This window comes from Denticeps clupeoides, unplaced genomic scaffold (assembly GCF_900700375.1).
Source record: "Denticeps clupeoides unplaced genomic scaffold, fDenClu1.1, whole genome shotgun sequence".
Taxonomy (NCBI): Eukaryota; Metazoa; Chordata; class Actinopteri; order Clupeiformes; family Denticipitidae; genus Denticeps; species Denticeps clupeoides.
The window spans coordinates 420,252-437,152 of NW_021630015.1; the positions used below are offsets into that span (position 1 = coordinate 420,252).

Here is a 16,901-nt window from a genome sequence, read left to right on the forward strand (position 1 = left end):
CCAACTCTCAGGACAGGGCCCCTCAGTGGGAACGCGGCGTCCAGCTTAAAAACAACCTGTGAAAGTGCTGTTACACATTTATCACCCCCCAAGTAGAACACGCCCGCCTTGAACATTCTGATGAGGCGGAGCTACTAATGTACAAAATAAGCTGCTGAAGAGGGACTCGGCTGTGCTCTCTGATCATGGTGGCGTTGCTGTCACTTTCAGTAACGTTTTCTAGGAAAAAGCGTTCTGGAAATGCAGCAGACAGGAAGTCAGAGCTGCACTGTGGACGCCGCAGATCTCTGAATTTTTAACCAGCTTGCTGTTGATGTCGAGAGGCTGTGGAAGGATGAAAGGCTGGGCTGCTCAGCCCTTCATGTCCCAGACTGAAGCTGAACCAGGTCCCCATCCACAACCACGCCTCACATGAAACTACACACCATCTGACTTTAACACTTTCTGACACCACGGTTCTCCAAACGCTGCGTTTGCATGATTCACTGAGCCTCACACGTCCTCAGCAGCTGACAGCACATGAAGCCTTCACCTGAGGAGCATCATGTGATTACACCAGAGAAGGAAGGTAAATTATGGCAGCTCTTCTCAAGCACATTCCTCCTTATTACATGGAGAAGAAGTTGGAAGTCCACAACACGACCTCTTAAACTCAATCATGGAGATTTCGGGAAGAGATGGAGTAACAATGTTTCTACCTCTGGTTGTGAACCACAGAACCACAGGTTGATAATAAAAGCATTAAAGCTAGTTATAGCTAATATTTAGTTTTATTTTCGAATTCTGTATTCTCATCTCCTCATGTTGTTTCTCTCCATGCTTTCTGTATTCTGCTGGTGAGAAGGTTGAGAAGGACCCGATGTTCTTTTTTTAAAGGAAGCCAAACAAAGAGCGTAACCATAGCAACATGCCGACAGCAGCCCGGACCTAAAACTGCAGGTTTAACTTTACCGTGAAACGTTCTGCAGAGACACCAGGATGAGAAGAACCAGCAGTCGGGCGGTGGGACGTGAGTGTGCGACAGAAGAAAAAGACAGAAGCTGAGCGTTTGTATTTTCTTTAGTTCTTTTACACTGAGGGGGTACAGAGTGCTTTCGGGGGGTACAGTAAGTAGAACAGTGCTCTGTACAGGAGGATCTCCACAGGGTGCAGCTCGGGAGAATCAATCACATGACCCGCGCATTCGCGATTCCTAATAGCAGCTCAGAAGCTGAAAAAGGAGCAAGAACAGCAACACATTGGACATGAAGAGTAGAACAGAACAGACATAGAACATAAAAAAAGACATTATTATATGTTGCCAGAACTGTACCTGTAGAGATAATTAAACAGAACACAGAACAAACCAAAGGAACGTGGATGGGAGTCATACATTCATTTTGAGACACAACAGAACGTGAGAACATAAACTTGTTAGAACCTCTCAAAACTAAGTCACAACCTTTCATTACCTCAAAGCTCATAAGTCACACATGGTTCCTCTTTGTGAGAGTAGTAACGGTACGTTTACCCGACTCGTGAGGGTTCCACAAAGTAAAAATGAAAAAGAAGCAAAATCCCTGAAATTCTACTCATTTAGGGGTGATGGGGTCCCAATTCAACTCATAAAACACCACAAATGTCTCACTAAAGGTAACTAGAACTGTTCTCGACATGTCACTGCGGTTCTTCCCATACGCCGCCAGGTAAAGGAGTCTGTTGTTCTTCAGTCTCATTAGAACGAGTCGAGCCAACTGCTACCAACTGCTTTAATCCCACCGAAAAGCTGACGGGGACACAGTGGGCGGGGCTGATGTGGGCGTGGCGCAGGGATGAGCGGCAGTGAGGCGTTTTGGTCCATGGAGGTGGGATGCAGCGCATGGAGACGTCTAGTCTAAATCTGTGTGGGAGGGGGGAAATGGGAGTGGGAAAATGTTTAAAACGGTGAAATCATACAGCCAGTTCCTGCCACGCCTCAGTGGCGGTGTCTCTCCATCTCGCCGTTCTAGTCCCATCCGGCTCGCTATTGGCCCTGATCGCGACGAGCACGTTGCGGTCCGATATTAACCTACAGAGAGGTGGGAGTGCGTGGCCCCGCCTCCCAGATGGCTGGACATCGTATGTACAGGTGGGAGTGGCCAGGGGGCAGGTCTGCTTCAGCATGCATGATAACATATGTCCTTTATTACTGGTTATGTCTGATTAGATAATTAATACAATACAAACATTTACAAATTTAGGAAAATTGCTGATTGTGCCTCGTTTAGCCTTCCATGCAGAACCGTGGGACGAGATGACTGGTCAGAAGCTGTGGTGCACGTGGCGCTTGTTTAAAGGAGCTCTCTGGGTTCTAACGGGACAACCGGCTGAAGCAGGGAACGTGGCGGAACCTGAACGGAACGTAAGCGTATAATCTGAAGGGGGAATGAAGAGAAAGAGGAGGAGGCGATTCGACAATGTCCAACGCTGGGGACAGAAGGACAGCTATAATAAAAGAAGGATGGCGGTAAGGTTGTTAAGATGGTGGTGGTGAAATGAAGCCCCTCCGACACGACGCTCCGAGCTGAGTCAACAGTAAAAACGTCCCTCGTTCGTCCCTCGAACCGTCCAGAAACGCGTGAAGGTGTAGAGAGAGAGAGAGCCGCACTGTGCAAAGGAAAGCCAGCAGGAACAGATGAACTGGCCTCAGTCGTTTGTGAAAAGGTTCCTCCGTTCGAGTGAAAAAGAGAGAAGTAGAAAGGAGTGTCGTGAGAACGTGCCGGGCGTGGCCGCTAGGCGACGTCCTTTATTCTGCGCATGTAGTCGTGCAGTTCCTCAGGGTCCTGGAAGCCCATGTCCTGGCACACCCACTGAATGTCCTCCTCGTTGGCGATGGGGATGGAGTTGTAGGGCAGCTCCTCGGTGGGGAGGGTGCTGAAGGTGGTGAACTTGACCTGCTTGCGTTTGGAGGTGGGCGAGTTGGCCTCCTCACCGTGGTCCTTGGTGGACCCTCCAGAGCTTCCGTCACCACGCCCGTGCACTTGGCTCTGGACGCTGGTCTGGGAGCTGCCGCTGCTGTGGTGGTCGCCGTGGCAACATGTCTGCACCCCCTCTAGGGGGTTGCTAGGACTCTCCACCTGCTGGGGTGAAAGGTCAGTCTGGGCTCGCAGGGGCTGTCCATTACCCAGAAACACCCAGTGGTGGGAGTGGTCCATGTTGGCCTGGCCCTCCGGGGGGATTCGTTTGTGACGGTACTTGAGAACAAAGACGATGCAGTTAATGAGAAAGACCAGGATGGCCAGGCAGAAGACCCCCAGCAGAGCGTACATGCCGATCTCCAGGTCGGTCATGCTGCGCGGCGTCTGGATGAACTCGTCGTCCGGCTCCGTCGCCGCCTCGTGGACGCTGACAGTCGGGAAGTTGGTGTAGTCGATGGGAACGCTCGCCGGCTGCTCGTTGGATGGTTCGTAACTTCCACCAAGAAGATCCGGATCGATGAAGGGTCCTCTAGTGTTGACGGCCTCTCTGATCTCGCTCTCGTTGTCCGGGTCTTCCTCAGAATCCTCCTCTGGTCCAAAGCGGACCTTCACGTACACCAGGGAGCTGCCAATGACACTCTTGCGCTTGGTCTTCTGGCAGGCTTCACATATGGTTATTTCCACCCGGACCACGTCTCCTGCACCCTCTCCTTCAGCCATGATGGTGGGCCAGCGCTGCTGAGGCTCCTGGGATATGGTGGCCACCTTGTCGTCGAGGGTGGAGGTGTTCAGGTTATAGTCCTTGGGGTCATAAAGGATGAGGGGGGCTGCCGTGTTGTCACTGAAGTACATCCAGAAGGACAAGGTGGCCTCCTGAAAAACCGAGATAAGAGGAATTATTTACACACACAGAACACAGAACACGCCCGTCCTCAGCTCCTGTCCTGCACTTTCAGATCACATGACCTCTCTGACCCGGGAGCACCTGGAAATAGTACATCAGTGTTGCCGGTGGGTGTGGTTACTGCATTTACATTTACATTTACAGCATTTATCAGACGCCCTTATCCAGAGCGACTTACAGTCAGTAGTTACAGGGACAGTCCCCCCCTGGAGACACTCAGGGTTAAGTGTCCTGCTCAGGGACACGATGGTAGTAAGTGGGGTTTGAACCTGGGTCTTCTGGTTCACAGGCGAGTGTCCTACCCACTAGGCTACTACTGACACGCCCTGTGTACCCGGAGTGTGGAGAGTGGCTCCTCCCCCTTTTAAAGTTCCGCGGACTGCTCTCCCTCTCTGGTGAACCACCGGCTCTTGGCCTCCAGCCGCTGGGCGGAATGAACGTATCCATCTGACGGGTGTCTGGCGTGGAAAGGGAAGGTTTTCTGGCGAGTTCTTCCAAGGTCGCTCCAACTTTCAAGTTCCCTTCTGGCCTCATCATGTCTGCTTGTGATGATGAAGAGGCTCTTTGATACGGCTGATTTCAGTGCTGAAACGGTTCCGAGTGAAGCCGCGCCGCGCCGTCCTACCTCCTGCTTCATTAGGACGAGCGGCCGGCTGGCGTTTTACCGTCAGATGTAAAAACCAACGCGCGTGTACGACGGCGGTTTAAAAGGCTCCTCCTGCAGCGCTGCGGCGGACGGGCGGAGCTGCTTTATGGCGCCGCCACAGACTGCACTTACGACAATACATTAAGATAATTAAATCCTGGAGTGGCCAAGTGCTGAAGGTGACAGCCTGTGGCTTTTAGTGCAGCAGCCGCTGCTGACTGGACAGGGTTCCCCGAGCCAAGACACGGAACCCAGCAGATCAATACGCATGTTTGTCTACATATGCTCATTTATTGTGTGACTGTGTGTGTTATATATATATATATATATATATATATATATGTGTGTATATATGAGAATATTTGTTGATTAAGAACGATCATGAAAATGATTATGTCTCCTATTTCAGATTTTTATATGGTATTTTTGGACAGTTGTAAAGCAGGTATTTAAATAACACTTTAACACCCTGCGCCCAACCCGCAGCATTTGGGCCTCGTGGCCCATGTGACACCTCCCTACTGTACAGAGTTTAGCGCCGCCGCACATCTATAACCGTTTGTTCCAGTTAGCTGTCGGGTGGCATTAGCGTGGCACTTCCTAACGGCCAGCTGACACCCGGCGTCATGCTCGACGTCCCCGTCATGGACGAACCCTCCCCAGGCCGGATTAACAGCCGCTGGGACACGTTAGCGCGTCAGTCCAGGCTGAAGTACGGGTGACAGTGCTGTCATGACCAGCATTTCAATTCCGACCTCGGAGAGACTGTATGTGTTGCCATGGTAATCAGGTGTTCATATCTTCGGAAGAGACGAGGAAGAACGTACCTGTTTGGGGGCCGTGAGCGTCTGCAGACCTGCTGCCTTGGCCACCATGGTGTGGCTGTTTCCTGGACTGGGCTGCAGGGACAGCGTCAGGCCAGAGATGGCGTGAACGCGGAGCTCCGACAACGACACCTTCTCATCGTTCACGGAGAACGCCGCCTCTCCCAGCACGGCGTCCACCGCCAGCGGAGACTCCACCTGCAGACCAGAAACAGCGTGATCGTACCTCCTCCGGACCATCTCCTCCAGAAATTTCCATCTGATGCCGACCGCCATGTCTCTCTCTAATCTAGTAATAAACCAGCGGCGCTGTGGAGTCGTCATCTGAGACGCGTTAATGAAGTGGAAGCTCCAAATTCATTTCAGGGCTTCTCCACTTCCTCTCCACTTCCTCTCCACTTCCTCTCCACTTCCTGTCCTTCTCAACGTTTCAGGCCCACGGGTGACCAAACGAAGGGAGGAGCTGAGTGGGTAACTCAGGTGGAACACCGAGGACATGATGAAATCCTGTCCACACAGAGAAGACTCTCGATTGAAATACGCAGCAAATAAAAGTGTTGCTGCAGAAATGAAACAGAATTAAAGACGGGAAAGATGGCGAAATTATCGCTTCTTTTTCTAGTCTGAGATCAGCTGTTCTGAATCATTTCATTTTGCATCCAGAACGCTTGGAAGCTCCTCCACTTCCTCCACTTCCTGGCAGATGCGCAGGGCGGGGCCACCGATGATGTTCCTCTATCACCGTCTGTTACAAGCAGGGCTCCGCCCACAAACACTAGCTTCTCTAACACTGGGACTGGGACACGTCCCTTCAGTACGGCGTGGACTCCTCACCTTCAGGACCGTAGAGCCGAGCTCCAGCCCCACCAGCACCGTCCCGTCCACCAGCTCGGCCACCCGAGGGTCCGCCACCTTCAGGGCGTCCTGCACCAGATCCGTCACGTCCACCTGCCAGTCGGGACCCAGCATGGTGATGACCTGGTTGGTGCCCTCGGTGGAGGGTGGTGTGGAACTGGGGTGAGCACCTTCACCTGGGCGCGCTGGTACTGCAGGGTGCAGCCGCGGTTCTGCCTGCGGTCGTCGTCGTCGTCATCGTCGCTGTCCCTCGCTGTCCTGAGGAGGCGCAGCAGAGGAGAACTGTGACTGGCTGACCTCTGACCTCCGCCTTATTTAACAAGGTGGGGTCTCACCAGCTGTTCTCACCTGCGCTCGGGTAAGATGGGCACCCGCCAGCCCTTGATGAAGCTCAGCCGGCTGTCGGACAGCTCCACCCGGAGGGGCAGCTTGGGCACCCAGACGGTCAGCTCCAGCGGGGCGCTCAGGTGCTCGTAGCTGAAGATGACGCGGCCGTTCATGGAGCCGCGCGTCTCCTTCCCGTTCACGTACACGTAGTCGCAGTTCATGGAGACCTGCGGGCGGAGCGCAAGTTCTAATGAGGAATTATCCAGGCTCTGAAGGACCTGTAATCAGAGGAGTAATAAAAAGCGACCAGGGGATGGAACCAATTCCATTTTTACTTCGGTTCTAACACGGGATCCCCCGCATCCAACAATTACTGATTCGTGGCTGATTTATTATTGATAGATAATAATTGGGGCAGTGGTTGCCTAGCGGTTAAGGAAGCGGCCCCGTAATCAGAAGGTTGCCGGTTCGAGTCTCGATCTGCCAAGGTACCACTGAGGTGCCACTGAGCAAAGCACCGTCCCCACACACTGCTCCCCGGGCGCCTGTCATGGCTGCCCACTGTTCACTCAGGGTGATGGGTTAAATGCAGAGGACAAATTTCACTGTGTGCACCGTGTGCTGTGCTGCTGTGTATCACATGTGACAATCACTTCACTACTTCACTTCAGAAAGATTGGTGAAATATCTTTCATTGTGACCTTCTGTGCTGTCAACCTGCTACACACATCCACGATGGAAGGTAAATGAGCAGGTATGCAGATGAAGATATGCGATGAAGATATGCAGATGAAGATATACAGATGAAGATATGCAGATGAAGATATGCGATGAAGATATGCGTTGAAGATATACAGATGAAGATATGCAGATGAAGATATACAGATGAAGATATGCAGATGAAGATATACAGATGAAGATATGCAGATGAAGATATACAGATGAAGATATACAGATGAAGATATGCGATGAAGATATACAGATGAAGATATGCGATGAAGATATACAGATGAAGATATGCAGATGAAGATATACAGATGAAGATATACAGATGAAGATATGCGTTGAAGATATACAGATGAAGATATGCGATGAAGATATACAGATGAAGATATACAGATGAAGATATACAGATGAAGATATACGATGAAGATATGCGATGAAGATATACAGATGAAGATATACGATGAAGATATGCGATGAAGATATACAGATGAAGATATGCGGTGGGCCGTGATTCAGAATTCATCCAGTCACAGCTGAAGAACACGTGAAGAAATGGAAACTCTTGGTGGTCCAGCCGCACACCTCCAGTTGAGTTATGACCGGTGTGAAAGTGTCTGGTTTCACCTCCGTGTACCAGCGATGGCAGGATGGTGACAGTGGACTCTTGTCTGGTGGCGAATCTTACGAATCTGTTGTGCCACTTTGCTGAATGGTAGCAGATGAAGAGGGCGGAGTCACGCCACGGCAGGGCTGGAGGCCCGCAGGCATCTTTACACCAATTACAGCAGACAAACACACATATACACACACACACACACACACACACACACTCACACGGATGCGGACATCTCCACTCATCACACAAACTACATTAAATCTACAGCCTTTCCACAGAAACACTTTTAGTGGGAACAGAAACGTGTCTATAACTTGAAACACAAACACACACACACACACACACACACACACACTCTCAGCATTAATAGAGCTGTATAAATGCATGCATGCGCATGCATGGATGGCTGGAACAGCACAATGGGGCCATAAATTCATTTGAGACGAATCACAGATACAAAGCCCTACAACCTGAATCCAGCGCCCCCCCTGCCGCCCTGGAAATGTGCTTCTGTTCGTCAGACAACAATCCCCTTTCATCAAGGCCCTCACTGTCCACCCAGGCAGTAATCTCCAGCAGGAGAGGAGAAAATCGAGTCTGAGGCGTGGCCGCAGCTTTTCTCCCACATCACTTCGCTTCTTCAACGTTCTGTTCTTTCCTCTATCAGCACATTGATTGTAAACCTGCAATTTTACAGTTTAGACAAGATGCTGTGCAGCCGGGCCTTGTGGCAAGAGTGTGTTTTAATAGATTGACAAAAATGCAAGGCAATATCCATTATAAGGTGAGAATCACATACATGTCATGTGTTCCAAGAACAAAATTAATAAATTAAAGAAATCAAAAAATGTAAAGAAGCTCCAATATTAATAAATCTACAAACACGGTGGCCCAGTAAAACTCCTCTCTGCACTGGAGCTCAACTGGTCACCATGTGGGCATGTAAAGAGAAATAAAGAAAGCCTGTGTATGTGTGTATGTGTGTGTGTGTATACGCAGCTTCTTTGTATTCCAGGGAGTGTTTTATTGAACTGTCAGGACTCGTGTACAGCCCGGCTTGAAGGACTCATCCTGTATTAGCCTCAGAAGCTCAGTGGCAAAGCAGGCAAGCAAACCGGACTCCACCCGACCCAGAGCAGCTGCAACATCCACCGCCGCTGCATCATATAAAATATATTTCTTATATAAATGGCCTGTATTTCATCGTATACGCTGTATTTACATAAGAAGAGCCGCTGCTGCATCATACATTTAACATTTTTTATATAAATGCCCTATATTTCATTGTGTACACTGCTTTTATATAAAAAGAGCCGTTGCTGTACAATATATATTATTTGTATGATATAAAAGGCCTATATTTCACTTTATTTACATAAGAAGAGCTGCTGCTACTCCATACATTTTATATTTATTATATAAAAGGACTATATTTCACTCTATTTATATAAGAGGAGCCGTTGCTGGAGCATATATGTTACATTTATTATATAAAATGAATATATTTCATTCTATTTATATAAAAAGAGCCGTTGCTGCACCATATATATTATATTTATTATATAAAAGGAATATATTTCACTGTATTTATATAAGGAGCTGTTGCTACACCATACATTTTATATTTATTATATAAAAGCCCTATTTTTCATCGTGTACATTGTATTTATATAAGAGCCACTGCTGCACCATATATACTATATTCATTATATGAAAGGACTATATTTCACTCTATATATATAAAAAGAGCCGTTGCTGCACCATATATATTATATTTATTATATAAAAGGAATATATTTCACTGTATTTATATAAGAAGAGCTGCTGCTGAATCATACATTTTATCATTTTTAATAGAAATACCCTATATTTCATCGTGTACACTGCTTTTATACAAGAAGAGCTGCTGAATCACACGGAGGGTGTTTATGTCAAAATCCAATTACAGCCCTGAGTGCGTTTCCTGCATTTTATGTCCGCGCGAATCAAAAGCTATGAGCTAAATTTTCATACAGAAATTATTGGCTGTGTTAGAACCTTGAGCAATAAAAGCGTAACTGGAAATAGTTTTTATATTAGTATTACCGTCTTCACACATAATAAAAAATGAACGAATGAAAGATCTGTTATTGATCTCCAGCAGCAAGGAGGAGATTAACCAGCCAATGGATCCCACGTCACTGGCAACATTTTCATGATTATTTAAAGAAAATCTATAATTCAAATGTTCCCTGCAGCAGATCTTGCACCTGTAGGCAGGGGGATCCTGGTCTTCAGCTGAATGTGGACATTTTTAATCTGCTTTAGTCTAAAATAATGATGACTTTTGTGGCATAAAAAGTCCTTTTCAGGATTCTTATACAAGTAGGGAGATTTCACACGGATGTTTGCCTGGTACTTGCAGATTGTGTATTAATATTTTCTCCATGTTGGGTGGAGGTTGTTCAGTTTCTCCCATTCTGCACCCTGCTGCAGCTTCTCCTGCTGGACGTCCCGTTTTGCTCCGTCAGTTCGAATTTTAACAAGACGCCCGCTGATGTCTGCTGATGAAAAGCCGCAGTCCCCACAGTAGAGGATTTTATTTACACCCAGCAGTTTTACAGTCAAAGTGGCCCATGCACCTCCTGCTCTCGATCTCCAGACGCTCTTCATGAAATGGAAAAAAAGGCCCTGAGCAGCTCAGTGGGGGGCTGATTTTGATGAACGGATCTCCGAGATGATCAGTTCATCAGTTTTTAAGAGTCGTTTCCTCGCACTCATTTATCACAGCGGTGAAGGGGAGATTATTGGGCAGATCATATAACCTACTGATAACTGAACAAATTCTTCATTATACGAAGATAAAGAAATTCCCAGAGCTGGGACGCAATTTCTGTAACTATAATATTAAAGATTGAGTTTTTTAATATGTACATCGTGATGCTCCGTCACCAAAAGTCTCTCAATCTCAGCACCTTCCTGATTTGTTCCCTGAACCACGCCCACCTCCTTCATCAACCAATCAACGTGGCCACTTGCTCTGAACAGTGTATGCTGGTGTTTGTGACCCCGCCCACGCCCCACCCCCACATGCTCTGCGTACCTTCACAATGTCTTCGTTGGACGACTTGCACTCCACCGAGGTGGAGATGTCGGTGATGACGCCGCTCGTTTCTATGGACACCACCTTGACGGGGATGGCCACGGTTCTGCCGGTCAGGACGGCCGTGTTTATGATCTCTGTGTCCTGCGGGAGGGTGGAAGGAGAAGTGAAACTCGACACTTCAAACACCGTCTAGCATGAAAGACTTTTACTTCTGAAAGAAGTCAAGATGTGTTCATGAAAACAAAGTGAACTGCATGTGGATTTAAAAATGTTCCCGTTCTCGAGAGAAAAATAACTCTGCAACCAAGTCACTTCTGTCTTACCCACAAAATCCCAGATTCATCAAGATCTCGACAGGGGAGGAAATGAGCATCCAGAGCAAAACACAGCAGCAAACGAGCAGCATCAAGACCAGAAAACACACAGCAGGAGCAGGACGGTGCATCTCTACACAATTCTAACATGGACAACAGCAGAAAAGTCACTTTTACACCCATTCCCCTGATGCATTTCAGTTCATGTGTCACACCATTAAGTTCTGAGTGTCACACCAACAGAAAGGGGCTGGTGGGTAGTTAGTTCATCTCCAACATACCGGTAACTAGCAGACAGCCACTTCCTGTTTCAGCTATTATTTTAGTCCATGAAGATTTTAGTCTAGTTTTAGTCTAGAAAAACTATTACACCCAGTTCTATTTAATCCAGTCATTATAAGTATAAAGTAGAACACACAAAAAAACATACAAGGTTATATTATTATTATTATATTATTAGTACCTTATAGACTCAAGAATACTCAACATCCATTCCAGACATGAAAGATGCTTGGATTTATTCCATATTTATTGACACACATTCAATTTATAATTCGATTATATGTATTACATGGGTGTAGGGGTGTAGTAGCCTAGCCTATGAACCAGAAGACCCAGGTTCGAATCCCACTTACTACCATCATGTCCCTGAGCAAGACACTTAACCCTGAGTGTCTCCAGGGGGGACTGTCCCTGTAACTACTGACTGTATAAGGGCGTCTGGTCTGGATAAGGGCGTCTGGTAAATACTGTAAATGTAAATATATCTAGAACCCGCCACCAACATATATCTATAACCCACCACCATATATCTATAACCCACCACCATATATCTATAACCCTCCACCATATATCTATAGCCCACCACCATATATCTATAACCCGCCACCATATATCTATAACCCACCCTCCACCATATATCTAGAACCTACCACCACATGATATATTTTGTTAGTTATTGTCACATGACCAGCTTTTATATTTTGTTCTGTATCGTTTCAGTCACGACAAAAAGATTTGTTGACGAGGAAATTTCATGATAAATTTCATTGATAAAAACAACACTAGAGGACACGCCCTCTTCTCAGCAGTCTTCGTTGACGCGTCACCGGTCCAGAACAGGAACACAATTCCCATCCAAGGTGAATAAAAGAGTCATTTCATGCGTTAGTTAATTAGTGCAGCTCCTCTCCGCCCTGCTGCTCATTATTTCACCCGCGTGCAGCTGCAGCAGCGAACTCGCGTCCCTGATGGCTGGACGTTCCTTCACTAGAACTCTGCATCTGCGCTGCATTACAGTGGCGGGAAAGCAGATGTGGACGACCTTTCACCCTGACGCCGGGAGCCAGTAAACACTGGAGGCGGAGTCCGGGGGAGGTCAACATGTCCCCACGGCGCACGTTAAGGAACATCCATCACTCCACCTGTCTCTTCCTGGGGAATTCGTCCGGTTGCCAGCAGGATGATGGAGGGCCGCGTTTCCTCCATGCGGGTGGGCCGCCGCCCGCCATCGGCCATGCTAAAAAGGCGGCCATGTTTTATTTATGGCGCAGCGGGGGAGAGAAGGAGGACGAGAGCCGACACCACCACTCCCCTTAATAAGGATCTGGGAGACGGTGGAGGACGCTGGACAATAACTGTGTCCAGACTGCAGCTGTGAGGGGGCAGAAGACACACTCACAGTCATACACACCAAGACAACCTCATTTACACACACTCACACACGCATGCTGACCAGGTGTGTGTAGACAGGACACTGTGCTGAAGGGCGGTGTGACAAGGGACATCAGGTGACACACAGACACACACACACACAAACAGACACACGCATGCACAGACACACACACGCACACACAGACACACACACACAAGCAGACACACAGATGCACACACGCCCAAACACAGTCACACAGACAGACACTCATGCACAGACACACACACACAGACACCCACATGCACAAACATAGACACACGGACAGACACGCACGCACAGACACACACACAAGCACAGACACACAAACACACTCACGCACAGACACACACACACGCACACAAACATGTATATAAACACACATGCACACACACAGACACACACACGCACATAAACACAAACACACACACAAACAGACACGCACACACACACAAACACAGACACGCACGCACAGACACACACACAAGCACAGACACACAAACACACTCACGCACAGACACACACACACGCACACAAACATGTATATAAACACACATGCACACACACAGACACACGCACACACACACACACACGCACAGACACACCCCTTCCTGAACGGTAAGGAAGATGAAAATGAATCCTTTAAACGGTGCTGATTGTTTATTTTGTGGGTAAGAACCAGGCGTCACCGCAGTGGCTTGCTGGATCGACCTCTGAACTCTGACCCGGTGGCCTGTGGGAGCGTGTGGCCGGCGGAGCTGCTGAATCGGAATGGCGGGATAATCAGGTGTCGCCGGTGACCTGTGAGGGGCGTGTCCCCGCCGGCGCGCTGCCTGATAAATCCCCCTCATTACAAGCACACAGCGCTGCGGGTCTTCAATTAGCTAATTAGCTAAACAAGTAAACAACGCTTCCACTCAGGAGGATCAGCGGCGGCGCTCTGGTACCATAGACAGGGGGATGATGGCCTGAAGGTCCTTCTGCACCACCGTCAGCTCCGTCACCACCTTCTCAGGCTCTGGAGGCTGGTACTCGCCCTGGTAATCCACGTTCCAGTTGATTCTTCTGGTCACAGACTGGCTGGTGAAGTTCTCCATCTCGAAATCCAGCTGCATGAGTTCCACACTGGCAGAAACGTCCCTGGAGGGACAATCAAAAGACAAGAGAACACGATCAATTACACGCCGGCGTAATGAGAGACGGCGAATCATTTACACACACGCAGACATCAGGGCCGCGAGGAACCGGAGGAAGTTCTCCACTCCTGCTTAACCCACAGCCACTTCACTACGGATGAAGCAGCTTGTGAACATGCCTGCGTATCACTCGGCCCTCATTACATCTTCTCAGCAGGAACCGAGTTCAAGAACAAAATATGATGGTTACGCCCACAGCTGATGTTCCTCCACCGTTCCTGGTGGGGCTGAGCTCATGGTGCCGCAGTGGAAATAGAAATGTTCTGCAGAAGATCAGCGCTGTACACACAGGGACAGGCTTTTATTGTGCTACTGGGACACCGGAGTGAAGAAGTCAGGTGTAGGTTCCTGTAAACATCAAGACAGATAACCTCCAGCTCCACTGATACGTGCCAAGCGCAATATTTGGAACGCGAGGAGGAGCAGAAAAGAGACAAATAACAACAGAACATGAGTGGAGATGGAGGCGGGGCGGAGGCCTGATGGGAAGTGACAGGCCAGATGAGTTCTGTCTGAACGCCTCAGTCTCCTGGACTGTGACACCACTGCCGACGCCGTTCTTCCACGGGGAACCGAGATGCAGAACGTGCTGAGATCATCGAGGTCATTAGAACACTTTTAAGCCAATCAGCCGTCAGCCCCGCTGAACCAGGTCCCCCGCATAATTCCCTTAATTAAAGCAGTAATTAATTACGGGGTTATCACTGATTCATTTCTTTAAGTGTCTGCTGGAGAACCTCATTACTCTGGTGAAGAACCGATACCAGCTCCACTCCACACGAGTTGAGGGCTCAGTGCCGCCACGGCCGGGTTCCAGAGCGTGAAATCTCCCGGCGTCGAGCAGTGACGGGGACGCCTGGACATTACACAACAAGAAAATAATCAGCAGAGCAGCACCGGCCACGCGGATCCTACTCCCCTCAGCAGAACCTCTGCAAAGAGCCAAAAAACTGGGTCTGAACCATCACGTTGCTGCGATCTCCAGATCCTGCAGGTTCACTCTCTACAACATCCGCAAGATTCGGCCTTTTCTCTCGCACCAGGCTACGCGGCTCCTCGTCCAGGCAGCGGTCATCTCTAAACTGGACTATAGTAACTCTCTCCTGGCCGGAGCCTCTGCAGTCACCATAAAACCCCTCCAGATGGTCCAAAACGTGGCAGCCGCCTCATCTTCTTATATATATATTTTCTTCGTCCAGCTCTTAACAATTCCCAGCATGCTCTATTCCTGACAGGTTCGGCCTTATCAGGGATCTTAGTGTGAGTAAACTCACAATCTATAGAAACCGAATGAGAATTGCTGGTGTCCCTTTGGATAAAAGCGTCTGTTAAGTACAGTAAAGTAAATAAAACCATATTTAGCACCAGTCCTATGAATGTTCACCACACTCATCGTTTTATATTAGATTTGCAAACTGAAATGAATTTCTGACTTGCTGACTTCTCTGTGTTTGTTTACTGAATTTGTTCCATCTGATTTCTGGCAGGGAATCGTAACGGGCAGCAGGGGGAGGGGTTTCAGCAGAAGTGGGAGGGGTTTAGGCTGTGGGGCTTGACCTGATCCTGGAGACACATGAAGTGACCAGGTGTGAAAAAGATGCTGAGAAGTGATCATTTACACCATGACACAGTCTAGCCGCTGTAGTGTGGACATTTATTTACTAAAACTCCGAAATGAATTTATGAGGATGGTGGTGCAGACCTGCTGGAAGTCTGCTTCCTTACCAGCTAGGCCGCCGCTGCCAATCAGTTGTATGTAAATATCATCTAACACACACTCACACACACACACACACACACACACACACACACACACATATATATACTTGTCAGTGAACCTGTGTAAACGCTGAGAGTCTAGAACAGCTTCACTGCTACAGAAACGTATTAGAATATAAAGCTCCTCCTCCTCCTTCTGTATGATTATTAATCTTTCCTTCTTGTCTCATCTCTCCATAATCCTCTTTATTTTCTTTGCTTTCCGCCGATGTGACCAGACACGACTCTGACCTGAATAAGGTCCAGGACCAGATCCTGCAGCGGGCGGAGTTTGTTTCTCGCAGCGGGCGGAGTTTGTTTATCACAGGCTCACAGTGAGGAAACAGACATGAAAGTTCTGTGTTTGAGCAGATTGTCAATTTATAGATAAAAATCTGCTTCACTTGAGAACGAGGAGAACCGCAGGAGCCCGAAACATCACGTACAACAATGTAATACGTAGAAATGACACCAGTCCGCGGTTCCAGGGTTCTCCATTACATATGAATATTATGTTAGTGTAATACTGCCTCCTTCCCAGTTCCACCACTCGGATGGGGATTCGCTGGAACACCTGCCCAAGTGACTCCAGAAATGGGAAGAGGCAGATATGGACAATATTATAATTGGATATTATGATTAAAAAATCTTATTGTTACACATGAGAACCAGAGAACCGGTGCTTCAGTGGGGTTTGTGGTGACTTTGATCCCGTACCAGATACGGTAAAACTGAATAACATTTTATACGGTTCCTTAAAATGGAACAGCAGAACGTCTCGCAGCAGTTTCAGAATCTTCTGGGTTCTGCCAAGACTGTCCTCACCACGGCCGTGCAGGAGGGAACCGTGTTCTCACCCGGACTGCAGCGCCTTGTTCCTGCCCACGTCTACCGTGGCGATGGAGTGTTTGGCCCCGGACTGGACCTCCCACCTGACGTTCCACTGGGGGCTGCGGGACTTGGTGCTGAGGAGGCTGACCCCCTTCTTCGCTTTCACTCTGAAAAAGAGAAATCACAACAGACT

General features: G+C 48.3%; 1 protein-coding gene across 1 annotated transcript in view; it reads right to left on the reverse strand.

Moving 5' to 3' along the window:
• Window positions 1-1,036: 1,036 nt before the first annotated feature.
• The window catches only part of tmem132e (transmembrane protein 132E), a 102,371-nt gene continuing 86,506 nt past the window's right edge, over window positions 1,037-16,901 (reverse strand). Inside the window, 9 exon segments of the mRNA XM_028967711.1 lie at window positions 1,037-3,809; window positions 5,314-5,508; window positions 6,145-6,309; window positions 6,311-6,325; window positions 6,327-6,423; window positions 6,514-6,719; window positions 10,917-11,060; window positions 13,871-14,063; window positions 16,735-16,875. Of these exon segments, the coding sequence (XP_028823544.1) occupies window positions 2,751-3,809; window positions 5,314-5,508; window positions 6,145-6,309; window positions 6,311-6,325; window positions 6,327-6,423; window positions 6,514-6,719; window positions 10,917-11,060; window positions 13,871-14,063; window positions 16,735-16,875 (2,215 nt within the window). The 3' untranslated portion in view covers window positions 1,037-2,750.